At 52.9% G+C, this 22789-nt stretch overlaps 2 protein-coding genes across 8 annotated transcripts in view; both read left to right on the top strand.

Moving 5' to 3' along the window:
• The window catches only part of ZC3H4 (zinc finger CCCH-type containing 4), a 49728-nt gene extending 45507 nt beyond the window's left edge, over window positions 1-4221 (top strand). For all 7 annotated transcript variants that reach the window (XM_055369824.2, XM_019015809.4, XM_055369829.2 and 4 more), the window contains one exon: window positions 547-4221. In XM_055369824.2, the coding sequence (XP_055225799.1) occupies window positions 547-2060 (1514 nt within the window). In that variant the 3' untranslated portion in view covers window positions 2061-4221. The remainder of the gene's footprint in view (window positions 1-546) is intronic.
• Window positions 4222-19970: 15749 nt separating this feature from the next.
• TMEM160 (transmembrane protein 160) lies at window positions 19971-22718 on the top strand. Its single transcript, XM_004061041.3, has 3 exons — window positions 19971-20218; window positions 21912-22004; window positions 22372-22718. The coding sequence occupies exons 1-3, from the start codon at window positions 20011-20013 to the stop codon at window positions 22635-22637; spliced, it is 567 nt and encodes a 188-aa protein (XP_004061089.1). The 5' UTR covers window positions 19971-20010; the 3' UTR covers window positions 22638-22718.
• The last annotated feature ends 71 nt before the right edge of the window (window positions 22719-22789 follow it).

Here is a 22789-nt window from a genome sequence, read left to right as displayed (position 1 = left end):
ACATGGGGACATCACGAGCCGGTTTGGGGTCAAGTGTCTCTGAGCCCCAGGCCCAGCCAGAACTGAGTCAATGGTGTCTGCTACCAGGACCTCCAGAAAGAGGTGCCCACAGCCGGACTTGCCAGAGTGGGGGCTGAACCAGCCCGGAGGTGGGCGGGAGGAAACAGCAGAGCTCTGGGTTAGGAGTCCCAGCCCAATCCTGGCCCTGACTCCAATGTAACGGCACCGTGCTTCTGTTTTCACATCTGTCAAATGGGCATGATAGTATCACTACCTCCTGGGGTGGTTGTGAGTTATTTAAATAAAGCAAACTACTTAGTGCAGTGCCGCCACTGAGGAGAGCTGGGGAGCATGGCATAAACCGAGCGCCTTAGCTCCCTGGGTCTCCTCAGCCGCCCACTGTGGGGAGGGAGCCTTAGAGAGGAGGACCTGAGGTTCTGAGAGGCACAAGCAAAGGAGCTGCTCACAGTGGGCTGCTGTGGGATCCAAGAGGGCGGGTGGTGGATGTGCCCACTCACCCCTCCCTGCTCCTTTGTTCTTTCCCAGGTGACACCGGAAACTGGTACTCAAGTGACGAGGATGAGGGTGGAAGCAGTGTCACCTCCATCCTGAAGACCTTGAGGCAGCAGACGTCCAGCCGACCCCCAGCTTCAGTTGGGGAGCTGAGCAGCAGTGGGCTGGGGGACCCCCGCCTCCAGAAGGGACACCCCACAGGAAGCCGGCTGGCTGACCCTCGCCTCAGCCGGGACCCCAGACTCACCCGCCATGTGGAGGCTTCTGGCGGGTCTGGCCCAGGTGATTCGGGACCCTCCGATCCTCGGCTGGCTCGTGCCCTGCCCACCTCCAAGCCCGAAGGCAGCCTTCATTCCAGCCCTGTGGGCCCCAGCAGTTCCAAGGGGTCTGGGCCGCCCCCAACGGAGGAGGAGGAAGGGGAGCGGGCCCTGCGGGAGAAGGCCGTGAACATTCCCCTGGACCCACTCCCCGGGCACCCTCTGCGGGACCCACGGTCACAGCTGCAGCAGTTCAGCCACATCAAGAAGGACGTGACCCTGAGCAAGCCCAGCTTTGCCCGCACCGTGCTCTGGAATCCCGAGGACCTGATCCCCCTACCCGTCCCCAAGCAGGACGTAGTGCCCCCTGTGCCCGCGGCCCTGCAATCCATGCCCACCCTGGACCCCCGGCTGCACCGCGCTGCCACGGCAGGGCCCCCCAACGCCCGGCAGCGCCCGGGCGCCTCCACGGACTCCAGCACACAGGGCGCCAACCTCCCCGACTTTGAACTTCTGTCTCGCATCCTCAAGACGGTCAATGCCACCGGCTCCTCGGCCGCCCCCGGTTCCAGTGACAAACCCAGTGACCCCCGGGTGCGGAAGGCCCCCACTGACCCTCGGCTGCAGAAACCCACAGACTCTACGGCCTCCTCCCGGGCTGCCAAGCCCGGCCCTGCTGAGGCGCCCTCTCCCACCGCCAGCCCGAGTGGGGATGCCTCCCCACCAGCCACCGCTCCCTACGACCCCCGCGTGCTGGCGGCCGGTGGACTGGGCCAGGGCGGAGGGGGCGGGCAGAGCAGCGTGCTGAGCGGTATCAGCCTCTACGACCCGAGGACTCCCAACGCGGGGGGCAAAGCCACAGAGCCGGCTGCTGACACAGGTGCCCAACCCAAGGGTGCTGAGGGCAATGGCAAGAGCTCGGCCTCCAAGGCTAAGGAGCCCCCGTTCGTCCGCAAGTCTGCCCTGGAACAGCCAGAGACAGGGAAGGCCGGTGCTGATGGGGGCACCCCCACGGACAGATACAACAGCTACAACCGGCCCCGGCCCAAGGCCGCTGCAGCCCCTGCTGCCACCACCGCCACCCCGCCCCCCGAGGGTGCCCCACCCCAGCCCGGGGTGCACAACCTGCCTGTGCCCACCCTCTTCGGGACGGTGAAGCAGACACCCAAGACGGGCTCAGGAAGCCCATTTGCTGGGAACAGTCCGGCCCGCGAGGGTGAGCAGGATGCGGCATCCCTGAAGGATGTTTTTAAAGGCTTCGACCCCACGGCCTCCCCCTTTTGCCAGTAGTGTCCAGCCAGAGCTGCGGATCCAGCCGCCCTTCCTAGGGTGGCATTCAGGGCAGCACCCAGGGTGGGGAACTTGGGGGCAAGGGGAGGCAGGCTGGGTGTTCCTTTTTTCTTTTCTCCTTTTTCTTTTCTTTTGCTTTCCGTCTCTTTTTTTTTTTAAAGTAGTACTTTCTTTGAGATTTATAAATTGTATATAACCATCTTAAGTTCTGGTCAGTGTGGCAGGCTCAGGGGCTCCTGCTGAGCAAACCAACTCATGCCCACAAACCTGTGAACCGTCGCCAGTGCCTGGCCTCAGACTCTGTGGGCTCTGCCTGGCCGGGCCTTGCTGGAGGCCCAGTGGGTTTTCTGGGCAAAGCATGGCCCCTTTTCCCCAGGACAAAGGGAACAGTTGGTGTCTGGGAAGGTATTGAACGCTCCTCACCCTGTGCCCGAAGAGACCCGGAACCAAGACCATGGCAGGGCCTGTGTGGAAGCAGGTCCAGGCGTTTCTAGAACCCTAGGGTGCACCATCACTGTCTTTTCAGTGCAGGGCGTGACAACCCACTCAGGAGACAGTGACAGTGAAAAGGTATTAAGGAAAAAGCCCCCAGCGGCACTATGGGGGCTCCCTGGCGCATGCCTGCTCCTGTCCCTGGATTACCACACGTGCCCTCCCTGCCACCCTCCGTCTAGAGCAAGTGGATGCCCCCCAGCCTGCAGCAGAAGCCTCCAGAGTGAGAACTGGACCCAAAGGTAGTGGGGGCCGGTGTGGGGCAGAGTCCTGAAGAGCCACCTCTAGGAGGCAGCCCCTAGGAGCACGCACGTTCTGTCAGTATTACCCGACCTGTCCTATCAGGGCCACACCCTCCTTGCCCACACCAGGGTCTGTCCTGGTCCTCAAGCCACGCACCCGCTATGCCTGCACTGCAGCCCAGCCCCGGACAGCTCCAGGATCCGTGCAGTGGCTGTGCCGCCAGGCCCCAACAATGGGGACCCTGGGGTGGCTCCTGGCCAAGTGTTCTGTTTTCCTCGCACCTCCTTAAACTGTGTGACCTGCAGGGCATGAGGTATTGATGTGTTCGGGTTTCCTCTCCCAAGCCAGCAGACGCAGGTGTTCCAAGGTGTGTTGCTCTGTGGGATTTATGGACACTTAAACGGACTGAGTGGGAACCCTGCAGCCAGGGGATGGGGAGCCTCTGCTCCCCCCACGCTCCCACCCTGGCTGAGGGCCAGCCTCATCTGCAGAGCCCTGGAGGAGGCCCACCTATGGACACAGCCCGGGAGATGGGCGCAAGGGGTGCTGGGGGAGGCCTGCTATCCTGCTTCTGGGCCACTTGAGGGGCCTCAGGAAGTGTCTGCTTGTGGCTGCATCTGCCCGTCTCCCTGGCCCGCCATGTGGCTGCAGGCCAATCTCTTCATTGCTGACCATGAAGAGACCTAGTTACCTGCCAAGGGATTCCCCTTCCCTCCTCCTCAGGGTGGGGTGAACAAGGCTCCTATCCCACCCCACCCTAAGAAGAGAAAAATGAAAAACTCATAGTTTGGAGCCAGGAGGCAGGGTGTCCTACAGGGCTGCACAGCCCTGAGGGGTCACTGCTGGGATCTGGTTGGTTGGTCTTTTTGTCTTTTTTTTTTTTTTTAACACAATCATTAATGAGATTTGTCTTTAGCCACCAGTGTTGGCCTTGAAGCAGAGGGCACAGCCCTTGGTGTTTGTAAAATAAGTATGAATACACAGTGTGGCAGTGTTTTGGTTTTTGTTGTTGTTTTTCCTCTCCTTTTGAGAATTTTCTTTTGTAAAAGAAAATTAAATATTTTTTAAACCGAAATCTGTGGATGAAATAGAAGCTGGAGCCCTCCTCTTGGAATATTCAGCCTAAGAACCTCATAGGACTATGAATTCACCCGAAATTCTCATTTGCCATCAGGCCGAGCTTTTAAAGAAAAATTGTTCTCTAACCAGGATTGTAACAAAAGTGTAAATACTGTTTCAGAGTTGAGAGTTGGTGGTGCAAATATGTATATAATGAACTGTATTTTTACAATGATCGCCGCATGACTATTTCACACCCTTTTTATACTCCATATCTGTCTTCCAAAAACGTCACCTGCCTTTCTCCTGTGGTCTCTTAATCCAATAATTGTATTACTGCCATTAAAGGATGCAGTTATTTTAAAAAGCTTGTGGGTCTGGTCTCTCCAGGCTGCCCCAGACCATCCCTTGCCCTGGGAATTAACCAGGGTGGAAGGTGGCTGGGGGGTGAAACAAGGACCTATTCTCTCAGCAGTTGGCCTCAGGGTAACATGAGGACACTGAGGGACAATTTGTGCCTCCAAACAGTGTCAGCTGTCCTCAGTGGATGGCAGTAGATCACCTACTAGCAACATCCCAAGGTCCCTGAGCTTCTGTGCGGGCCACGCTCAGCATTTGGGATCCAGGGGTGACCAGCACAGTCCTGGATCTGCCCCTGCAGTGCTCATAGAAAGACCATTAACACAGACAGGACAGCTGGGCTGGCTTCCAGGGACGGGACGAGCTTTAGCGGGCACCCTACCCATGTGATAGCCAGGGGTATCCTCTGAGGAGGGGTCTGTTGTGATGTTGGAACTTACTTTGAAATGCATCAACAAATATGAAGGATGGGTGGATAGATGGCTGAATGCATGATCAATACAGTTTGGGCGCAGTGGCTCACGCCTCTCATCCCGGCACTTCGGGAGGCTGAGGCAGGAGGATCGCTTGAACCCAGTAGTTCAGGCTGCAGTGAGCTACATCACCTTCCTGCATTCCAGCAGGCCAGGCAACAGAGTGAGACCCCTGTCTCTTAAAAAAATAAAGGCTGAGACCCAAACCCAGCAAACAGGATACAGGGTTTTCTTGGAGTTTACATACAGGGGAGAGAGTCCCTCAGCAGCAGGATGGGCGGAAGAACTGCAACAGCTTTAAAAAGGCATGCAGTTGGCCGGGCGCGGTGGCTCATGCCTGTAATCCCAGCACTCTGGAACGCTGAGGTGGGCAAATCACGAGGTCAGGAGTTCGAGACCATCCTGGCCAACATGGTGAACTCCCCCCCATCTCTACTAAAAATACAAAAATTAACCGGGTGCGGTGGCGGGCGCCTGTAATCCCAGCACTTTGGGAGGCTGAGGTGGGCAGATCATGAGGTCAGGAGTTTGAGACCAACATGGTCGACATGGTGAAGCCCCGTCTCTACTAAATACAAAAATTAGCCAGGTGCAGTTGTGGGCGCCTGGAATCCCAGCTACTCTGAAGGCTGAGGCAGGAGAATCACTGGAACCCAGGAGGCAGAGACGGTGCCACTGCACTCCAGCCTGGGTGACAGAGCAAGATGCCGTCTTGAAAAAAAAAAAAAAGCTGCAAGAGTGGACCATGTCGCTCAGGAAGTGCGTGGAGCCTGAGGAACATCTCCATTGGAGGAAGGTATGGAGGCTGAGGGAGGGCAGAGATGGCCACCAGCACCAGGTCGAGCTTTCCACAGCCCAAGGTTACCTGGACACTGGGACCAACAACTGGTGCCAGGTGCTCTTTGAGTACCTGCCCTGATCCACTGCCCAGATTCTACAGGTGTTAACTGTTTCCTGTATTTTCTTGTTTTTTGTTTTTCTTTTCTTTTTTTGTGGCAGGGTCGCAATCTGTTCGCCAGGCTGGAGTGCAGTGGTGCTATCTTGGCTCACTGCAACCTCTGCCTCCCCAGTTCAAGTGATGCTCCTGCCTCAGCCTCCCGAGTCACTGGCACTACAGGTGTCTGCCACCACACCCAGCTAATTGTATTTTTAGCAGAGATGGAGTTTCGCCATGTTGGCCAGGCTGGTCTCAAACTCCCAGCCTCAGGTGATCCACCCGCCTCAGCCTCCCAAAGTGCTGGGATTACAGGTGTGAGCCACTGTGCCTGGCCGGCTGATTGCATTTTCTAAATTCCATTTTGGCATTCCATTGGTATTAGAGCCCCAGGGCTGCCTACGTATCTCCACAGACTGGGTGGCTTAACATCACAGAAATTTGTTCTAGAGGCCAGAAGTGCACCATCAAGGTGTCCACAGGGCCAGGCTGCCTCTGAGGCTCTAGGGAGAATCCTTGCTTTCCACTCCTGGCTTCTGGTGGCCATGGACAATCCTGGGCTTGTGGTGACATCGCTTCAATCTCTGCCTCCATCTTTTCCCAGGGCTTTCTCCTCTGTGTCTGTGTCTTCTGTCTCTTAGAAAGACTCAGTCAGGCGCGGTGGCTCATGCCTGTAATCCCAGCACTTTTGGAGGCCGAGGTGGGCGGATCACGAGGTGAGGAGATCGAGACCAGACCATCCTGGCTAACACAGTGAAACCCCATCTTTACTAAAAATACAGAAAAAACAAATTTAGCCGGGTGTGGTGGCAGGCGCCTGTAGTCCCAGCTACTCGGGAGGCTGAGGCAGGAGAATGGCATGAACCCGGGAGGCGGAGCTTGCAGTGAGCCGAGATCATGCCCCTACACTCCAGCCTGGGCAACAGAGCGAGACTCCATCTCAAATAAAAAAAAAGACTCTTCACTGGATTTAGAACCCAACCAAGTAATCAAGAGTAATCTCATCTTGAGATCTTTCATTAAATATCCTGTTTCCCAGCCAAGTGTGGTGGCTCACCCCTGTAATCTCAGCAATTTGGGATGCAAAGGCAGGAGGATTGCTTGATGCCAGGAGTTCAAGGCCAGCCTGGGCAACATAGGAAGACCCCATCTCTACAAAATACAGGAAAAATTAGCTGGGTGTGGTGGGCGCACCTGTAGTCCCAGCTACTTGGGATGCTGAGGCAGGAGGATCCCTTGAGCCTGGGAGGTCAAGGCTGCTGTGAGCTGTGATCACACCACCACACTCTGGCCTGGACAAGAGTGAGAACTTATATATATGTATTTTTTAAAGACCCTGTTTCCAAATACAGTTCATTAGTTCATTTACAGGTTCCAGGGCTTAGGATGTAGAAATATGTTTTGGGGGACAACAATTAACCCTGTTACCCTGCTTTTTTTTTTTTTTTTTTTTTTGAGATGGAATCTCACTCTGTAGCCCACGCTGGAATGCAGTGGCACGATCTCAGCTCACTGCAACCTCTGAGGCGGGCAGATCACCTAAGGTCAGGAGTTCAAGTCCAGCCTGGCCAACATGGCGAAACCCCGTCTCTACTAAAAATGCAAAAATTAGCCAGGCGTGGTGGCAGACGCCTGTAATCTCAAGCTACTTGGGAGGCTGAGGGAGGAGAATTGCTTGAACCCAGGAGGCGGAGGCTGCAGTGAGCTGAGATCACACCACTGCACTCCAGCCTGGACTACAGAGTAAGACTCCGTCTCAAAGAAATAAATAAAAATAAATAAAATTATTACATCTGAACCATCATTCCATCTGCTTTCTTTTCTTTCCTTTTATTGTTTTTTCTTCACCCTCCCTTCCCCACCCTTCTTCCTTTTACTTTCCTCTGTAGACTTCTCACATCCTCACAACTATATCCATTGTTGGGTTTCATAACTGTATTCTCTGTTGCCACTGTAACAAATGACCAAAAACCTAGTGGCTTAAAACAACACAAATGTATTCTACTTATTTATTTATTATTTATTTATTTATTTTTGAGACAGAGTCTTGCTCTGTCGCCCAGGCTGGAGTGCAGTGGCATGATCTCAGCTCACTGCAACCTCCATCTCCTGAGTTCAAGCAATTCCCCTACCTCAGCCTCCCTAGTAACTGGGATTATAGGCACCCACCACCACGCCAAGCTAATTTTTGCATTTTTAGTAGAGACGGGGTTTCACCACGTTGGCCAGGCTGATCTCTAACTCCTGACCTTGGGTGATCTGCCCACCTCGGCCTCCCAAAGTGCTGGGATTACAGGTGTGAGCCACCGCACCCGGCCACAAATGTATTCTCTTACAGTTCTGAAGATCAGAAGTCTAAAACCAAGATGTAGCCAGGTGTTGTGGCTCACATCTGTAATCCCAGCACTTTGGAGGCCAAGGTGGGAGGAGCTCTTGAGCCCAGGAATTCGAGACCAGCCTGCACAACACGGCAAGATCCTGTCTCTACCAAAAAATCCAAAAATAGGGCCGAGCATGGTGGCTCACACCTGTAATCCCAGCACTTTAGGAGGCCGAGGCAGGCGGATCACAAGGTCAAGAGATTGAGACCATCCTGACCAATGTGGTGAAACCCTGTCTCTACTAAAATTACAAAAATTAGCTGGGTGTGGTGGTGGGCGCCTGTACTCCCAGCTACTCAGGAGGCGGAGGCAGGAGAATCACTTGAACCTGGGAGGCGAAGATTGCAGTGAGCTGAGATCGTGCCACTGCACCCCAGCCTGGCAACGAAGCGAGACTCCGTCAGAAAAACAAAAAAAAATTAGCCGGGTATGGTGGTTCACTCCTGTAGTCCCAGCTACTCCAGAGACTGAGAGGGGAGGGTCACTGGAGCTGGGGAGGTCTAGGTTGCAGGGAGCCATGCTCGCGCCACTGCACTCCAGCTTGGGTGACAGAGTAAGACCCTGTCACAAAAATACAAATTAAAAAAATAAAACGGCAGGCAGGGTGCAGTGGCTCACACCTCTAATCTCAGCACTCTCGGGGCCGAGGTGGGTGTATGGCTTGAACCCAGGAGTTTAAGACCAGCCTGAGCAACATGGGGAGACCCCCAACTCTACAGAAAATACAAAAATTAGCGAGGTGTGGTGGCGCATGCCTGTGGTCCCAGTTACTGGGGAGGCTGAGCCCTGAAAGCCGAGGTTGCAGTGAGCTGAGATGAAGCTACTGCACTCCAGCCTGGGTGACAGAGTGAGACCCTGTCTCAAAAAATTAATTAAAAGTAAAAAATAGGCCAGGCATGGTGGCTCACGCCTGTCATCCCAACACTTTGGGAGGCCGAGGCGGGCGGATCATGAGGTCAGGAGATCACGACCATCCTGGCTAACACAGTGAAACCCCGTCTCTACTAAAAAAATACAAAAAAGTTAGCTGGGCGTGGTGGCGGGTGCCTGTAGTCCCAGCTACTTGGGAGGCTGAGGCAGGAGAATGGCGTGAACCCAGGAGGCGGAGTTTGCAGTGAGCGGAGATTGAGCCACTGCACTCCAGCCTGGGTGACTGAGCAAGACTCTGTCTCAAAAAAAAAAAAAAAAGTAAAAAATAAAATAAATACATAAATAAAACGAAAATGTCAGCTGGATTGTGTTCCTGCTCAGGGGACTCGGAGGAGAATTCATTTCTTTGCCTTTTTTCAGCTTCTGGAGTCGGCCTGCATTGTTTGGTTCAGTGTAATGAAGAATTTAACCTTCCCCAAAGAGAGGTAAGACCTTTGTCCTCAGTGCCTTTGAGGTCATCTCCTCTAAATCTCTGGAATGTCGTTCCTGATAAGATTATCTTGGTTTACCTATCAGCCTTGGGCCAACTAGCTAGTAACAGTGTGACTCAGGGTGGGGCCCTGGGGTCACAGGGTATCAGCTGACCTCTGGAAGGGCTGGCGCCTGAGGTCACCTCAGTCTCACGGAGGATGACTGGGTTTACACGTCTCAGGGGTAATGAAGGTTCTGGACAGTGAGGCTTCCGAGAGCTTCCCTGGTCGAAAAAGCTCCACATGAACCGTCACACACTGTTGCTGGGTAAAGTGAGCGCTGTCCACATTCCATGGGGACAAGAGGGCTGGAAGCCTCAGGATGTGACCCCGCCCCCAGGCTCTGCCGAATGCCCGTCTTCCCTGGGCTGATTTTCACCTGTATTCTTGCACTGTAATACACCATAACCGGGAGCATGGCAGCTTTCAATGAATTCTTCTTTTTTTTTTTTTTGAGATGGAGTCTCTCTCTGTTGTCCAGGCAGTGGCGTGATCTTGGCTCACTGCAACCTCTGCCTCCCGGGTTCAAGCAATTCTCCTGCCTCAGCCTCCCAAGTAGCTGGGACTACAGGCGTGTGCCACCATGCCAGGCTAATTTTTTTATTTTTAGTAGAGATGGGTTTTCACCGTGTTAGCCAGGATGGTCTCTATTTCCTGACCTCGTGATCTGCCCGCCTTGGCCTCCCAAAGTGCTGTGTTTGCAGGCGTGAGCCACCGTGCCTGGCCTTTTTGTTTGTTTTTTGAGACAAGAATCTCTTTCTGCTTCCCAGGCTGGAGTGCAGTGGTGTAATCTTAGCTCACTGCAACCTCCGCTTCCCAAGATGAAGCGATTCTTGTGCCTCAGCCTCCCAAGTAGCTGGGACTACAGGCATGTGCCACCACACCTGGCTAATTTTTGTATTTTCAGTACAGACAGGGTTTCACCATGTTGGCCATGGCAGATCTTGAACTCCTGGCCTCAAGTGGTCTGCCCACCTCAGCCTCCCAAAGTGCCGGGATTACAGGCATGAGCACTGCACTCCGCCCAGTTCCGTGAATTCTGCTAGCACATTAGCAAACCTCTAGAGTAGCTCAGATTACAGGTGTGTGCCACCATGCTCCGTTGGCAGAGGTTGCAGTGAGCCGAGATCGTGCCATTGCACTCCAGCCTGGGCCACAAGAGTGAAACTCTGTCTCAAAAAAAAAGAAAGAAAGAAAAGAAAACAACATATCCAAACTTAAATACTGAGAAACTTCATAAAGTTTGTTGCATTAGGGAGAATGTCCTAGTCTCAGAAATCTGCAAGCATCTCAAAACCAAACAAAAAAAGCCATTCATTTTCTATGTTAAGGGGGCTTTGCAGTCTGGGACGGTTGGGCAGATGACAGGGACTAAGCCGACTGCATCATTCAACAGGAAACAGGGCTATGTGAGGTCAGGCAGTTCTCAGGATAAGCTAACCAGGAGGCACCTTCCACATTTCATTGCTTGCTCAGACTTGAGGGTGAGCTAGAAGTTCAGGGGCCCATGGAAGGAGATAAACCGGACTCAAGTTTGCTCTAGGCAGGCCGGGCGCAGTGGCTCACGTCTGTAATCCCAGCACTTTGGGAGGCCGAGGTGGGTGGATCACAAGGTCAGGAGTTCGAGACCAGCCTGGCCAACATAGTGAAACCCTGTCTCTACTAAAAATACAAAAATTAGCCAGGTGTAGTGTCGTGCGCCTGTAGTCTCAGCCACTCAGGAGGCTGAGGCAGGAGAATCACTTGAACCTGGGAGGTGGAGGTTGCAGTGAGCCGAGATCGTGCCATTGTGCTCCAGCCTGGGTGACAGAGTGAGACTCTATCTTAAAAAAAAAAAAAAAAAAAAAAAAAAAAGTTTGCTCTAGGCAAAGCAGCAGTCAGATGGGGGTAGCTAGGCTAGGCAAGGTGGCTCATGCCTATAATCCCAGCACTTTGGGAGGCTGAGGCAGGAGGATCGCTTGAGCCCAGGAGTTTGAGACTATCCCAGGCAACGCAGGGAGACCCCGTCTCTACAGAAAATGAAAATAAAAAACAAGAAAAGGGCAACTGTGAACCCTTGATCAGAAAAAAATGTTAAAGCCAGGTGTGGTGGCTCATGCCTATAATCCCAGCACTTTGGGAGGCCTAGGTTGGTGGATCACTTGAGGTCAGGAGTTCAAGACCAGCCATGGCCAACATAGTGAAACCCCATCTCTACTGAAAATACAAAAAATTAGCCGGGTGTGATGGCGGGCGCCTGTAGTCCCAGCTACTAGGGAAGCTGAGGCAGGAGAATCGCTTGAACCCGGGAGGCAGAGTTTGGAGCAAGCTGAGATCTCACCATTGCACCCCAGCCTGGTCAACAACAACGAAACTCCATCTCAAAAAAAAAAAAAAAAAAAAAAAAAATTAGCCTGGCATGGTGGCACATGCCTAAAATCCCAGCTACTCAGTAGGCTGAGGCAGGAGAATTGCTTGGACCCGGGAGGCAGAAGTTGCAGTCAGGTGAGATGGTGCCACTGCACTCCAGTCTGGGCGACAGAGCAAGACTCTGTCTCAAAACAAACAAAAAACGAAATGAGGTTTCATTTTGTTGCCCAGGCTGGTCTTAAATTCCTGGCCTCAAGCCATCCTCCCACCTCAGCCCCCCAAAGCACTCGGATTATAGGCATAAGCCCGTGCTCAGCCTCGAGGATCCTCTAAATGTGCATCTGGTAATGTTGCTCCCCAGCTTAAACCCACCAATGAGAGGAAGATGTTCCAGAGCCCTCCACTGCCCCTTTGGACCTTGGCTACAAAGCCTGCTGGGCCAGGCCCCTCTTAAAATCAGCTCCTTTATCTTTCATTAAGTAAGGCTTGGATTGTTTTTTTTCTTTTCTTTTTTTTTGAGACGGAGTCTCACACTGTTGCCCAGGCTTGAGTGCAGTGGCACGATCTCGGCTCACTGCAAGCTCTGCCTCCCGGGTTCACGCCATTCTCCTGCCTCAGCCTCCCGAGTAGCTGAGACTACAGGCGCCCGCCACCATGCCCAGCCAATTTTTTGTATTTTTAGTACAGACGGGGTTTCACCGCGTTAGCCAGGATGGTCTCGATCTCCTGACCTGGTGATCCGCCCGCCTCGGCCTCCCAAAGTGCTGGGATTACAGGCGTGAGCCACTGCTCCCAGCCGTTTTTTTTTTTTTTTTTTTTTTTTTTTTTCTTTTTTTGAGACAGAGTCTCACTCTGTCACCCAGGCTGGAGTGCAGTGGCGTGAACTCGGCTCACTGCAAGCTCTGCCTCCGGGGTTCACGCCATTCTCCTGCCTCAGCCTCCTGAGTAGCTGGGACTACAGGCGCCCACCACCATGCCCGGCTAATTTTTTTTGTATTTTTTAGTAGAGACGGGGTTTCACCATGTTAGCCAGGATGGTCTCGATCTCCTGACCTGGTGATCTGCCCGCCTCGGCCTCCCAGAGTGCCGGGATTACAGGCGTGAGCCACTGCGCCCGGCCTTTTTTTTTTTTGTTTTTTAAGATGGAGTCTTGGCCGGGCATGGTGGCTCAAGCCTGTTAATCCCAGCACTTTGGGAGGCCGAGGCGGGCGGATCACGAGGTCAGGAGATCGAGACCATCCTGGCTAACACGGTGAAACCCTGTCTCTACTGAAAATATAAAAAAAAGTTAGCCGGGCGTGGTGGCAGGTACCTGTAGTCCCAGCTACTCGGGAGGCTGAGGCAGGAGAATGGCGTGAACCTGGGAGGCAGAGCTTGCAGTGAGCCGCGACTGCGCCACTGCACTCCAGCCTGGGTGACAGAGCAAAACTCTGTCTCAAAAAAAAAAAAAAAGATGGAGTCTCACTCTGTCACCCAGGGTGGAGTGCAGTGCAGTGGCACTATCTCAGGTCATTGCAACCTCAGCCTCCCAGGTTCAAATTGTCAGGCCTCTGAGCCCAAGCCAAGCCATTGCATCACCTGTGACTTGCACGTATACATCCAGATGGCCTGAAGTAACTGAAGATCCACAGAAGTAAAAATAGCCTTAACTGATGACATTCCACCATTGTGATTTGTTCCTGCCCCACCTAACTGATCAATGTACTTTGTAATCTCCCCCACCCTTAAGAAGGTTCTTTGTAATTCTCCCCACCCTTGAGAATGTACTGTGTGAGATCCACCCCTGCCCGCAAAACATTGCTCTTAACTTCACCGCCTATCCCAAAACCTCTAAGAACTAATGATAATCCACCACCCTTTGCTGACTCTCTTTTTGGACTCAGCCCGCCTGCAGCCAGGTGAAATAAACAGCCATCTTGCTCACACAAAGCCTGTTTGGTGGTCTCTTCACACGGACGTGCATGAAATTTGATGCCATGACTCGGATCGGGGGACCTCCCTTGGGAGATCAATCCCCCGTCTTCCTGCTCTTTGCTCTGTGACAAAGATCCACCTACGACCTCAGGTCCTCAGACAGACCAGCCCGAGAAACATCTCACCAATTTCAAATCCGGTAAGCGGCCTCTTTTTACTCTTTTCCAACCTCCCTCACTATCCCTCAACCTCTTTCTCCTTTCAATCTTGGCGCCACACTTCAATCTCTCCCTTCTCTTAATTTCTATTCCTTTCGTTTTCTGGTAGAGACAAAGGAGACACGTTTTATCTGTGGACCCAAAACTCCGGCGCCGGTCACGGACTGGGAAGGCAGCCTTCCCTTGGTGTTTAATCATTGCAGGGACGCCTCTCTGATTATTCAGCCATGTTTCAAAGGTGTCAGACCACGCAGGGACGCCTGCCTTGGTCCTTCATCCTTGGTGGCAAGTCCTGCTTTTCTGGGGGAGGGGCAAGTTCCCCAACCCCTTCTCTGTGTCTCTACCCCTTCTCTGCTTTTCTGGGGAAGGGACAAGTACCCCTCAACCCCTTCTCCTTCACCCTTAGTGGCAAGTCCTGCTTTTCTAGGGGTCAAGAACCCCCAATCCCTTATTTCCGCACCCCAACCTCTTATCTCTGTGCCCCAATCCCTTATTTCCATGCCCCGACCCCGCTTCCCACTTTTCTGGAGGGTAAGAACCCCTGAACCCCTTCCCTCCGTGTCTCTACGCTCTCTTTTCTCTGGGTTTGCCTCCTTCACTATGGGCAACCTTCCACCCTCCATTCCTCCTTCTCCCTTAGCCTGTCTTCTCAAGAACTTAAAACCTCTTCAACTCACACCTGACCTAAAACCTAAACACCTTATTTTCTTCTGCAATGCTGCTTGACCCCAATACAAACTCGATAGTAGTTCCAAATAGCCAGAAATGGCACTTTGAATTTTTCCATCCTGCAAGATCTAAATAATTCTTGTCGTAAAATAGGCAAATGGTCTGAGGTGCCTGACGTCCAGGCATTCTTTTACACATCAGTCCCTTCCTAGTCTCTGTGCCCAGAGCAACTCGTCCCAAATCTTCCTTCTTTCCCTCCCGCCTGTCCCCTCGGTCCCAACCCCAAGCGTTGCTGAGTCTTTCTAATCTTCCTTTTCTACAGACCCATCTGACCTCTCCCCTCCTCGCCAGGCCAAGCTAGGTCCCAATTCTTCCTCAGTCTCCGCTCCTCCACCCTATAATCCTTTCATCACCTCCCCTCCTCACACCCGGTATGGTTTACAGTTTCGTTCCGTGACTAGCCCTTCCCCACCTGTGCAGCAATTTGTTCTTAAAAAGGTGGCTGGAGCTAAAGGCATAGTCAAGGTTAATGCTCCTTTTTCTTTACCCCAAATCAGATGGCGTTTAGGCTCTTTTTCTTCAAATATAAAAATCCAGCCCAGTTCATGGCTCGTTTCGCAGCAACCCTGAGACGCTTTACAGCCCTAGACCCTAAAAGGTCAAAAGGCCATCTTATTCTCAATATACATTTTATTACCCAATCTGCTCCTGACATTAAATAAAACTCCAAAAATTGGAATCTGGCCCTCAAACCCCACAACAGGACTTAATTAACCTCACTTTCAAGGTGTACAATAACAGAAAAAAAGTTGCAATTCCTTGCCTCCACTGTGAGACAAACCCCAGCCACATCTCCAGCACACAAGAACTTCCAAACGCCCGAACCGCAGCAGCCAGGCGTTCCTCCAGAACCTCCTCCCCCAGGAGCTTGCTACACATGCTGGAAATCTGGCCACTGGGCCAAGGAATGCCCGCAGCCCAGGATTCCTCCTAAGCCGCGTCCCATCTGTGCGGGACCCCACTGAAAATCGGACTGTTCAACTCACCTGGCAGCCACTCCCAGAGCCCCTGGAACTCTGGCCCAAGGCTCTCCGACTGACTCCTTCTCGGCTTAGCGGCTGAAGACTGACGCTGCCCGATCACCTTGAAAGCCCCGTAGACCATCACAGACGCCGAGCTTCGAGTAACTATCACAGTGGAAGATAAGTCCGTCCCCTTAATCAATATGGAGGCTACTCACTCCACATTACCTTCTTTTCAAGGGCCTGTTTCCCTTGCTTCCATAACTGTTGTGGGTATTGACAGCCAGGCTTCTAAACCTCTTAAAACTCCCCAACTCTGGTGCCACCTTAGACGATACTCTTTTAAGCACTCCTTTTAGTTATCCCCACCTGCCCAGTTCCCTTATTAGGCCGAGACACTTTAACTAAATTATCTGCTTCCCTGACTATTCCTGGATTACAGCTACATCTCATTGCTGCCCTTCTTCCCAATCCAAAGCCTCCTTTGCGTCCTCCTCTTGTATTCCCTCACCTTAACCCACAAGTATAAGATACCTCTACTCCTTCCTTGGCGACCGATCATGCACCCCTTACCATCCCATTAAAACCTAATCACCCTTACCCTGCTCAATGGGTAAGGCCTTTTAAAGCCTATAAATTCTCCTTACAATTCCCCCATTTTACCTGTCCTAAAACCAGACAAGCCTTACAAGTTAGTTCAGGATCTGTGCCTTATCAACCAAATTGTTTTGCGTATCCACCCTATGGTGCCAAACCCATATACTCTCCTATCCTCAATACCTCCCTCCACAATCCATTATTCTGTTCTGGATCTCAAACATGCTTTCTTTACTGTTCCTTTGCACCCATCATCCCAGCCTCTCTTCGCTTTCACTTGGACTGACCCTGACGCCCATTAGGCTCAGCAAATTACCTGGGCTGTACTGCCGCAAGTCTTCACAGACAGCCCCCATTACTTCAGTCAAGCCCAAATTTCATCCTCATCTGTTACCTATCTCAGCATAATTCTTCATAAAAACACACGTGCTCTCCCTGCTGATCATGTCCAATTAATCTCCCAAACCTCAATCCCTTACAAAACAACTCCTTTCCTTCCTAGGCATGGTTAGTGCAGTCAGAATTCTTACACAAGAGCCAGGACCGCACCCTGTAGCCTTTCTGTCCAAACAACTTGACCTTACTGTTTTAGCCTAGCCCTCATGTCTGCGTGCAGTGGCTGCCGCTGCTTTAATACTTTTAGAGGCCCTAAAAGTCATAAACTATGCTCAACTCACTCTCTACATTTCTCATAACTTCCAAAATCTATTTTCTTCCTCATACCTGACGCATATACTTTCTGCTCCCCGGCTCCTTCAGCTGTACTCACTCTTAAGTCCCACAATTACCATTGTTCCTGGCCCGGACTTCAATCTGGCCTCCCACATTATTCCTGATACCACACCTGACCCCCATGACTGTATCTCTCTGATCCACCTGATATTCACCCCATTTCCCCATATTTCCTTCTTTCGTGTTCCTCACTCTGATCACGCTTGATTTATTGATGGCAGTTCCACCAGGCCTAATCGCCACACACCAGCAAAGGCAGGCTATGCTATAGTACAAGCCACTAGCCCGCCTCTCAGAACCTCTCATTTCCTTTCCATCGTGGAAATCTATCCTCAAGGAAATAATTTCTCAGTGTTCCATCTGCTGTTCTACTACTACTCAGGGATTATTCAGGCCCCCTCCCTTCCCTACACATCAAGCTCGAGGATTTGCCCCCACCCAGGACTGGCAAATTAGCTTTACTTAACATGCCCCGAGTCAGGAAACTAAAATACCTCTTAAATAGACACTTTCACTGAATAAGTAAAGGCCTTTCCTACAGGGTCTGAGAAGGCCACCGCAGTCATTTCTTCCCTTCTGTCAGACATAATTCCTCCGTTTAGCCTTCCCACCTCTATACAGTCGGATAACAGACCAGCCTTTATTAGTCAAATCAGCCAAGCAGTTTTTCAGGCTCTGAGTATTCAGTGAAACCTTTATATCCCTTACGGTCCTCCGTCTTCAAGAAAAGTAGAACAGACTAAAGGTCTTTTAAAAACACACCTCACCAAGCTCAGCCACCAACTTAAAAAGGACTGGACAATACTTTTACCACTTTCGCTTCTCAGAATTCAGGCCTGTCCTTGGACTGCTACAAGGTACATCCCATTTGAGCTCCTTTTTATTAGGCCCCAGTCTCATTTCAGACACCGGACCAACTTAGACTGTGCCCCAAAAAAACTTGTCATCCCTACTATTTTCTGTCTAGTCATACTCCTATTCTCCGTTCTCAACTACTCATACATGCCCTGCTCTTGTTTACACTGCCGGTTTACACTGTTTCTCCAAGCCATCACAGCTGATATCTCCTGGTGCTATCCCCAAACTGCCACTCTTAACTCCTGAAGTAAACAAATAATCTTTGCTGGGAGGACTATGCTGAATCTCCTTAGGCACTCTCTAATCAGATGTCCTAGGTCCTCCCAATTCTTAGACCTTTTATACCTGTTTTTCTCCTCTTATTCCATTTAGTTTTTCAATTCATACAAAACCATATCCAGGCCATCACCAATACTTCTACGCAACAAATGTTTCTTCTAACAACCCCACAATATCACCCCTTACCACAAAATCTTCCTTCAGCTTAATCTCTCCCACTTTAGGTTCCCACGCCGCCCCTAATCCTGCTTGAAGCAGCCCTGAGAAACATCGCCCATTCTCTCTCCATACCACCCCCCAAGACTTCAACACTATTTTGTTTTATTTTTCTTATTTAATAAAAGAAGGCAGGAATGTCAGGCCTCTGAGCCCAAGCCAAGCCATTGCATCACCTGTGACTTGCACGTATACATCCAGATGGCCTGAAGTAACTGAAGATCCACAAAAGAAGTAAAAATAGCCTTAACTGATGACATTCCACCATTGTGATTTGTTCCTGCCCCACCTAACTGATCAATGTACTTTGTAATCTCCCCCACCCTTAAGAAGGTTCTTTGTAATTCTCCCCACCCTTGAGAATGTACTGTGTGAGATCCACCCCTGCCCGCAAAACATTGCTCTTAACTTCACCGCCTATCCCAAAACCTCTAAGAACTAATGATAATCCACCACCCTTTGCTGACTCTCTTTTTGGACTCAGCCCGCCTGCAGCCAGGTGAAATAAACAGCCATCTTGCTCACACAAAGCCTGTTTGGTGGTCTCTTCACGTGGACGCGCATGAAACAAATGATTCTCCTGCCTCAGCCTCACAAGTAGCTGGGATTACAGGTGCCTGCCACCATGCCTAATTTTTGTATTTTTAGTAGAGACGGGGTTTCACCATGCTGGTCAGGCTGGTCTCGAACTCCTGATCTCGTGATCTGCCTGCCTCAGCCTCCCAAAGTGGTGGGATTACAGATGTGAGCCACCGTGCCTGGCCCGGGCTTGGATTTTATGAAGAGGAAAAGTAGGGGAGCTAGCAAGGGGGTTAAACTTGAGGAGGGAGTTCAAATGGACTGCACTGCATAGCCTGCAGGCTTGCAATGAATGTGAAGCTTTAAATGGGATTAAGTGCAAATTGAAAATATTCCAGACACATTTTTCACATTCCTGGCTAGTGAAATGGTTTATGCTGATGAGAGAAGGCAAAGCTGAATCCCAGAATGGGTTAGGGCAGAGAAAACAAATCTGTCTTAAAGAGACAGACCTGGCCGGGCACGGTGGCTCACGCCTGTAATCCCAGCACTTTTGGAGGCCGAGGCGGGTGGATCACTTGAGGTCAGGAGTTCGAGACCAGCCTGGCCAACAGGGTGAAACCCTGTCTCTACTAAAGATACAAAAATTAGCTGGGCGTGGTGGCGCATGCCTATAATCCCAGCTACTCAGGAGGCTGAGGCAGGAGAATCGCTTGAACCCGGGAGGCGGAGGTTGCAGTGAGCCGAGATCGCACCATTGCACTGCAGCCTGGGCGACAGAAAAAAAGGAAGGAGGGAAGGAAGGAAGGAGGGGAAGGATGGGAGGGAGGGAGGGAAAAAGGAGAGGGAGAGAGGGAGAGAGAGAGAGAGAGAAAGAAAGACAGAAAGAAAGAAACAACTACAATAGGCGTTCAGCATGTACTCCGTTAAAAAAAGATAGAATTAAAACTACAAGTCCCAGCAGACATCTCGCCTGCGACTTCCGAAGATCGGCTGTCCCCGAGCGCAATGATCGCTGGGATTCGTAGTCCGGTACAAAATCAAGGAGGGACGGGCACTACCGGCCTAGATGACAGAGGAGGGAATCACTGCCATTCCGACCAATGGACAGTTTACGCCGGACCTGAGTGGCGAGCGCACAGCCAATGGGTAAGCCATTCATCCTGAGTGACATGGATTGCAACCTACCAGAGGCCGGTGGGGTGGTACGGCGCGCGGCGGCCGTAGTGCGAATCATGGGAGGCGGCTGGTGGTGGGCTCGGGCCGCTCGCCTTGCCCGTCTCCGCTTCCGGAGGTCGCTACTGCCGCCTCAGCGGCCCCGGAGCGGGGGCGCCCGGGGGTCCTTCGCCCCCGGCCACGGTCCCCGCGCCGGGGCTTCGCCGCCCCCAGTGTCCGAACTGGATCGTGCGGACGCCTGGCTCCTCCGAAAAGCGCACGAGACAGGTCGGTGGCTAGGGGTGGCGGCGGTGCGGATGGGACGGGGTTCCCGGGCACGCGTGGGACCTTGATGGGGCGGGGGCTTCTGCAGGAAACGGGGCCCGGGCTCGGCTCCGAGAAGGGCTTCAGTGTGAGCGTACGGAAGCGCAGACTGCAAGAGCGCAGGTGCCCGCAGAGGGGATGGGCTTGCGGGGAGGACGAGGACCCCGGGTAACGGGGCGCCGTAGGGATTGGAGGGGGTGGTAGGGTTGCGCGAGGCAGCATCGTAGAATCGTGCCTGCCGTGGGAAGAGGGGCTTCCAGGGAGAGCTTAGGGTCTGTGGAGTTGGGTACAAGATGGGTCCGTCCCGATTGCAGAGGCCACCACAATGCAGAGAGCGGGAGTGTGGATCCCCGCAGAAGAGGGGGAAGTTCAGGATTGGAGGAGGGGACAACCAATCGGGAGAAAGCTCTCTGCTGATTGGAGGGAGAGGTGATCTAGGCTGCAGAGGGCGGGGCTCGTGATGGAGGCGAGGTCCAGAATGGAGCGGACTGGCCATGGGTTTTTTTTTTTTTTTAATTTTATTTTTTTAATGACGGTGTCTTGCTCTGTCACCGAGGCTGGAGCGCAGTGGCGCAATCGTAGCCCACTGCAGCCTTGAACTGCTGGGCTCAAGCTGTCCTCTTGCCTCAGCCTCCTGCTTAGCTGGAGCTACAGGCATACACCACCGCACCCAACTATTTTAATTTATGTGGAGACGGGGTCTTGCTTTGTTGCCCAGGCTGGTCTGAACTCTTGGGCTCAGACAATCCTCCTGCCTTGGCTTCCCAAAGTGCTGGGATTATAGGTGTGAGTCACCTCACCAGTCCAGGACCGGGCATCTAGATATAGGGTGTGGTGGGCTGTTTGTAAAGGACGTGAATGGGGACGGACGTGGATGGGACTGGCCCAGGCCATACTCGGTAGGAGATGGCGGCATTTGAAGGAAAAGAAGGGCGAGGCTGAAGAGCGGCCTGGGTTAGGAAACAGTTTGTCCCAGAGTTCTGAGAAAGAAGTGAGTGGGCAGGCCGTGGGGGTACACGTAGAGGGAGGGGTTTGGCCAAGATGACTCCTCAGATGGAGGTTCTGCAACTTTGCCCCTAGATTGTCCTCCACATTCTGCAGGGACTATCTTGAATCCTTTATTTATTTTTTTTGAGACGGAGTCTCACTCTGTTGCCCAGGCTGGAGTGCAGTGGCATGATCTTGGCTCGCTGCAACCTCTGCCTCCCGGATTCAAGTGATTCTCCTCCGTCAGCTTCCTGAGTAGCTGGGACTACAGGCACGTGCCACCACACCCTGCTAATTTTAACATTTTTAGTAGACACAGGGTTTGACTATGTTGGCCAGGCTGGTCTCAAACTCCTGACCTCATGATCCGCCTGCCTTGGCCTCCCAAAGTGCTGGGATTACAGGGGTGAGCCACCACACCCGGCCCTTGAATCCTTAGTGTTACAGAGTTTGGGGGAGAGGGGCACTGAGGTGGAGGCCAGAGAGGATGTGGGGGGATATGGTTAGGTGAGGGGCTTCCTGGAAGAGGTGAGGATTTGGGATGGGCTTGCCTTGCGGCTGGATGGGGTGGGGTGAGCTGAAGGGAGGCCCCTCAGTTTGACTGGGCAAGGGGGATTTAGGAGGTAGGGTTGGGGGTGATGTTAATCCTCCCATGTCCCCCTCCCTCCAGCCTTCCTCTCCTGGTTCCGCAATGGCCTCCTGGCATCGGGCATCGGAGTCATCTCCTTCATGCAGAGTGACATGGGTCGGGAAGCAGCATATGGTGAGTGCAGACCCCCCCTCTCGCCCCACGGAACCAGGGAATGCAGAGCCCCTATCACCTGCCCTGGTGAGAGTAGACTCTCCTACCCCATCCCACTCCCAGTAGTAAGTATAGAACCCCCATTCTTCCCCCACCAGAAGACACCCCTCCCATAGGCACTAGGTCCATCTGAATGGGTGGCGCAGGACATGGCTATGGTCCCCTCCCCTCCGATCTGATTCTCAAAGATGCAGTCTAGCCCCTGGCACGGCCCTGCCTCTGTTCCTGTCTCCTCAACCCTGGCTTTGTTCCCAGACCATCCCCCACACCCCGGGATACCTTTTCATCCCCCGACCTTGGCCCTGTTGCTACCCTGCCTCTCCCGCAGGCTTCTTCCTGCTGGGCGGCCTGTGCGTGGTGTGGGGCAGCGCCTCCTACGCTGTGGGCCTGGCGGCGCTGCGAGGACCCATGCAGCTGACGCTGGGGGGCGCGGCCGTGGGCGTGGGCGCCGTGCTGGCCGCCAGCCTGCTCTGGGCGTGCGCCGTGGGCCTCTACATGGGGCAGCTGGAGCTGGACGTGGAGCTGGTGCCCGAGGACGACGGGACGGCCTCCGCGGAAGGCCCTGATGAGGCGGGTCGGCCGCCACCCGAGTGAGCGACACGGCCGTGGGGCCTGGCAGGCGCTGGACGACAGCTCCCGAGGACTGGGACATTAAACCTGACCTCCCCTCCTCCAGATGCAGAGTGCTGGTTCGTGTTCCTTGGGGAAGGGCGGCGAGGAGCGGACTAACTGGAGAGGCAGGAGGG

The sequence above is a fragment of the Gorilla gorilla genome, chromosome 20, assembly GCF_029281585.2.
Source record: "Gorilla gorilla gorilla isolate KB3781 chromosome 20, NHGRI_mGorGor1-v2.1_pri, whole genome shotgun sequence".
NCBI classification, from domain to species: Eukaryota; Metazoa; Chordata; class Mammalia; order Primates; family Hominidae; genus Gorilla; species Gorilla gorilla.
Note: the sequence above shows the minus strand (reverse complement) of the source record. Positions and strands in the feature narration are given on the sequence as shown.

Coding starts and splice junctions, on each gene's coding strand:
- TMEM160 (XM_004061041.3), top strand. CDS start 20,011: ATGGGAGGCGGCTGGTGGTGGGCTCGGGCCGCTCGCCTTGCCCGTCTC. Junction 20,219..21,911: donor CCGAAAAGCGCACGAGACAG/GTCGGTGGCTAG, acceptor CCCTCCCTCCAG/CCTTCCTCTCCTGGTTCCGC. Junction 22,005..22,371: donor GGGTCGGGAAGCAGCATATG/GTGAGTGCAGAC, acceptor CCTCTCCCGCAG/GCTTCTTCCTGCTGGGCGGC.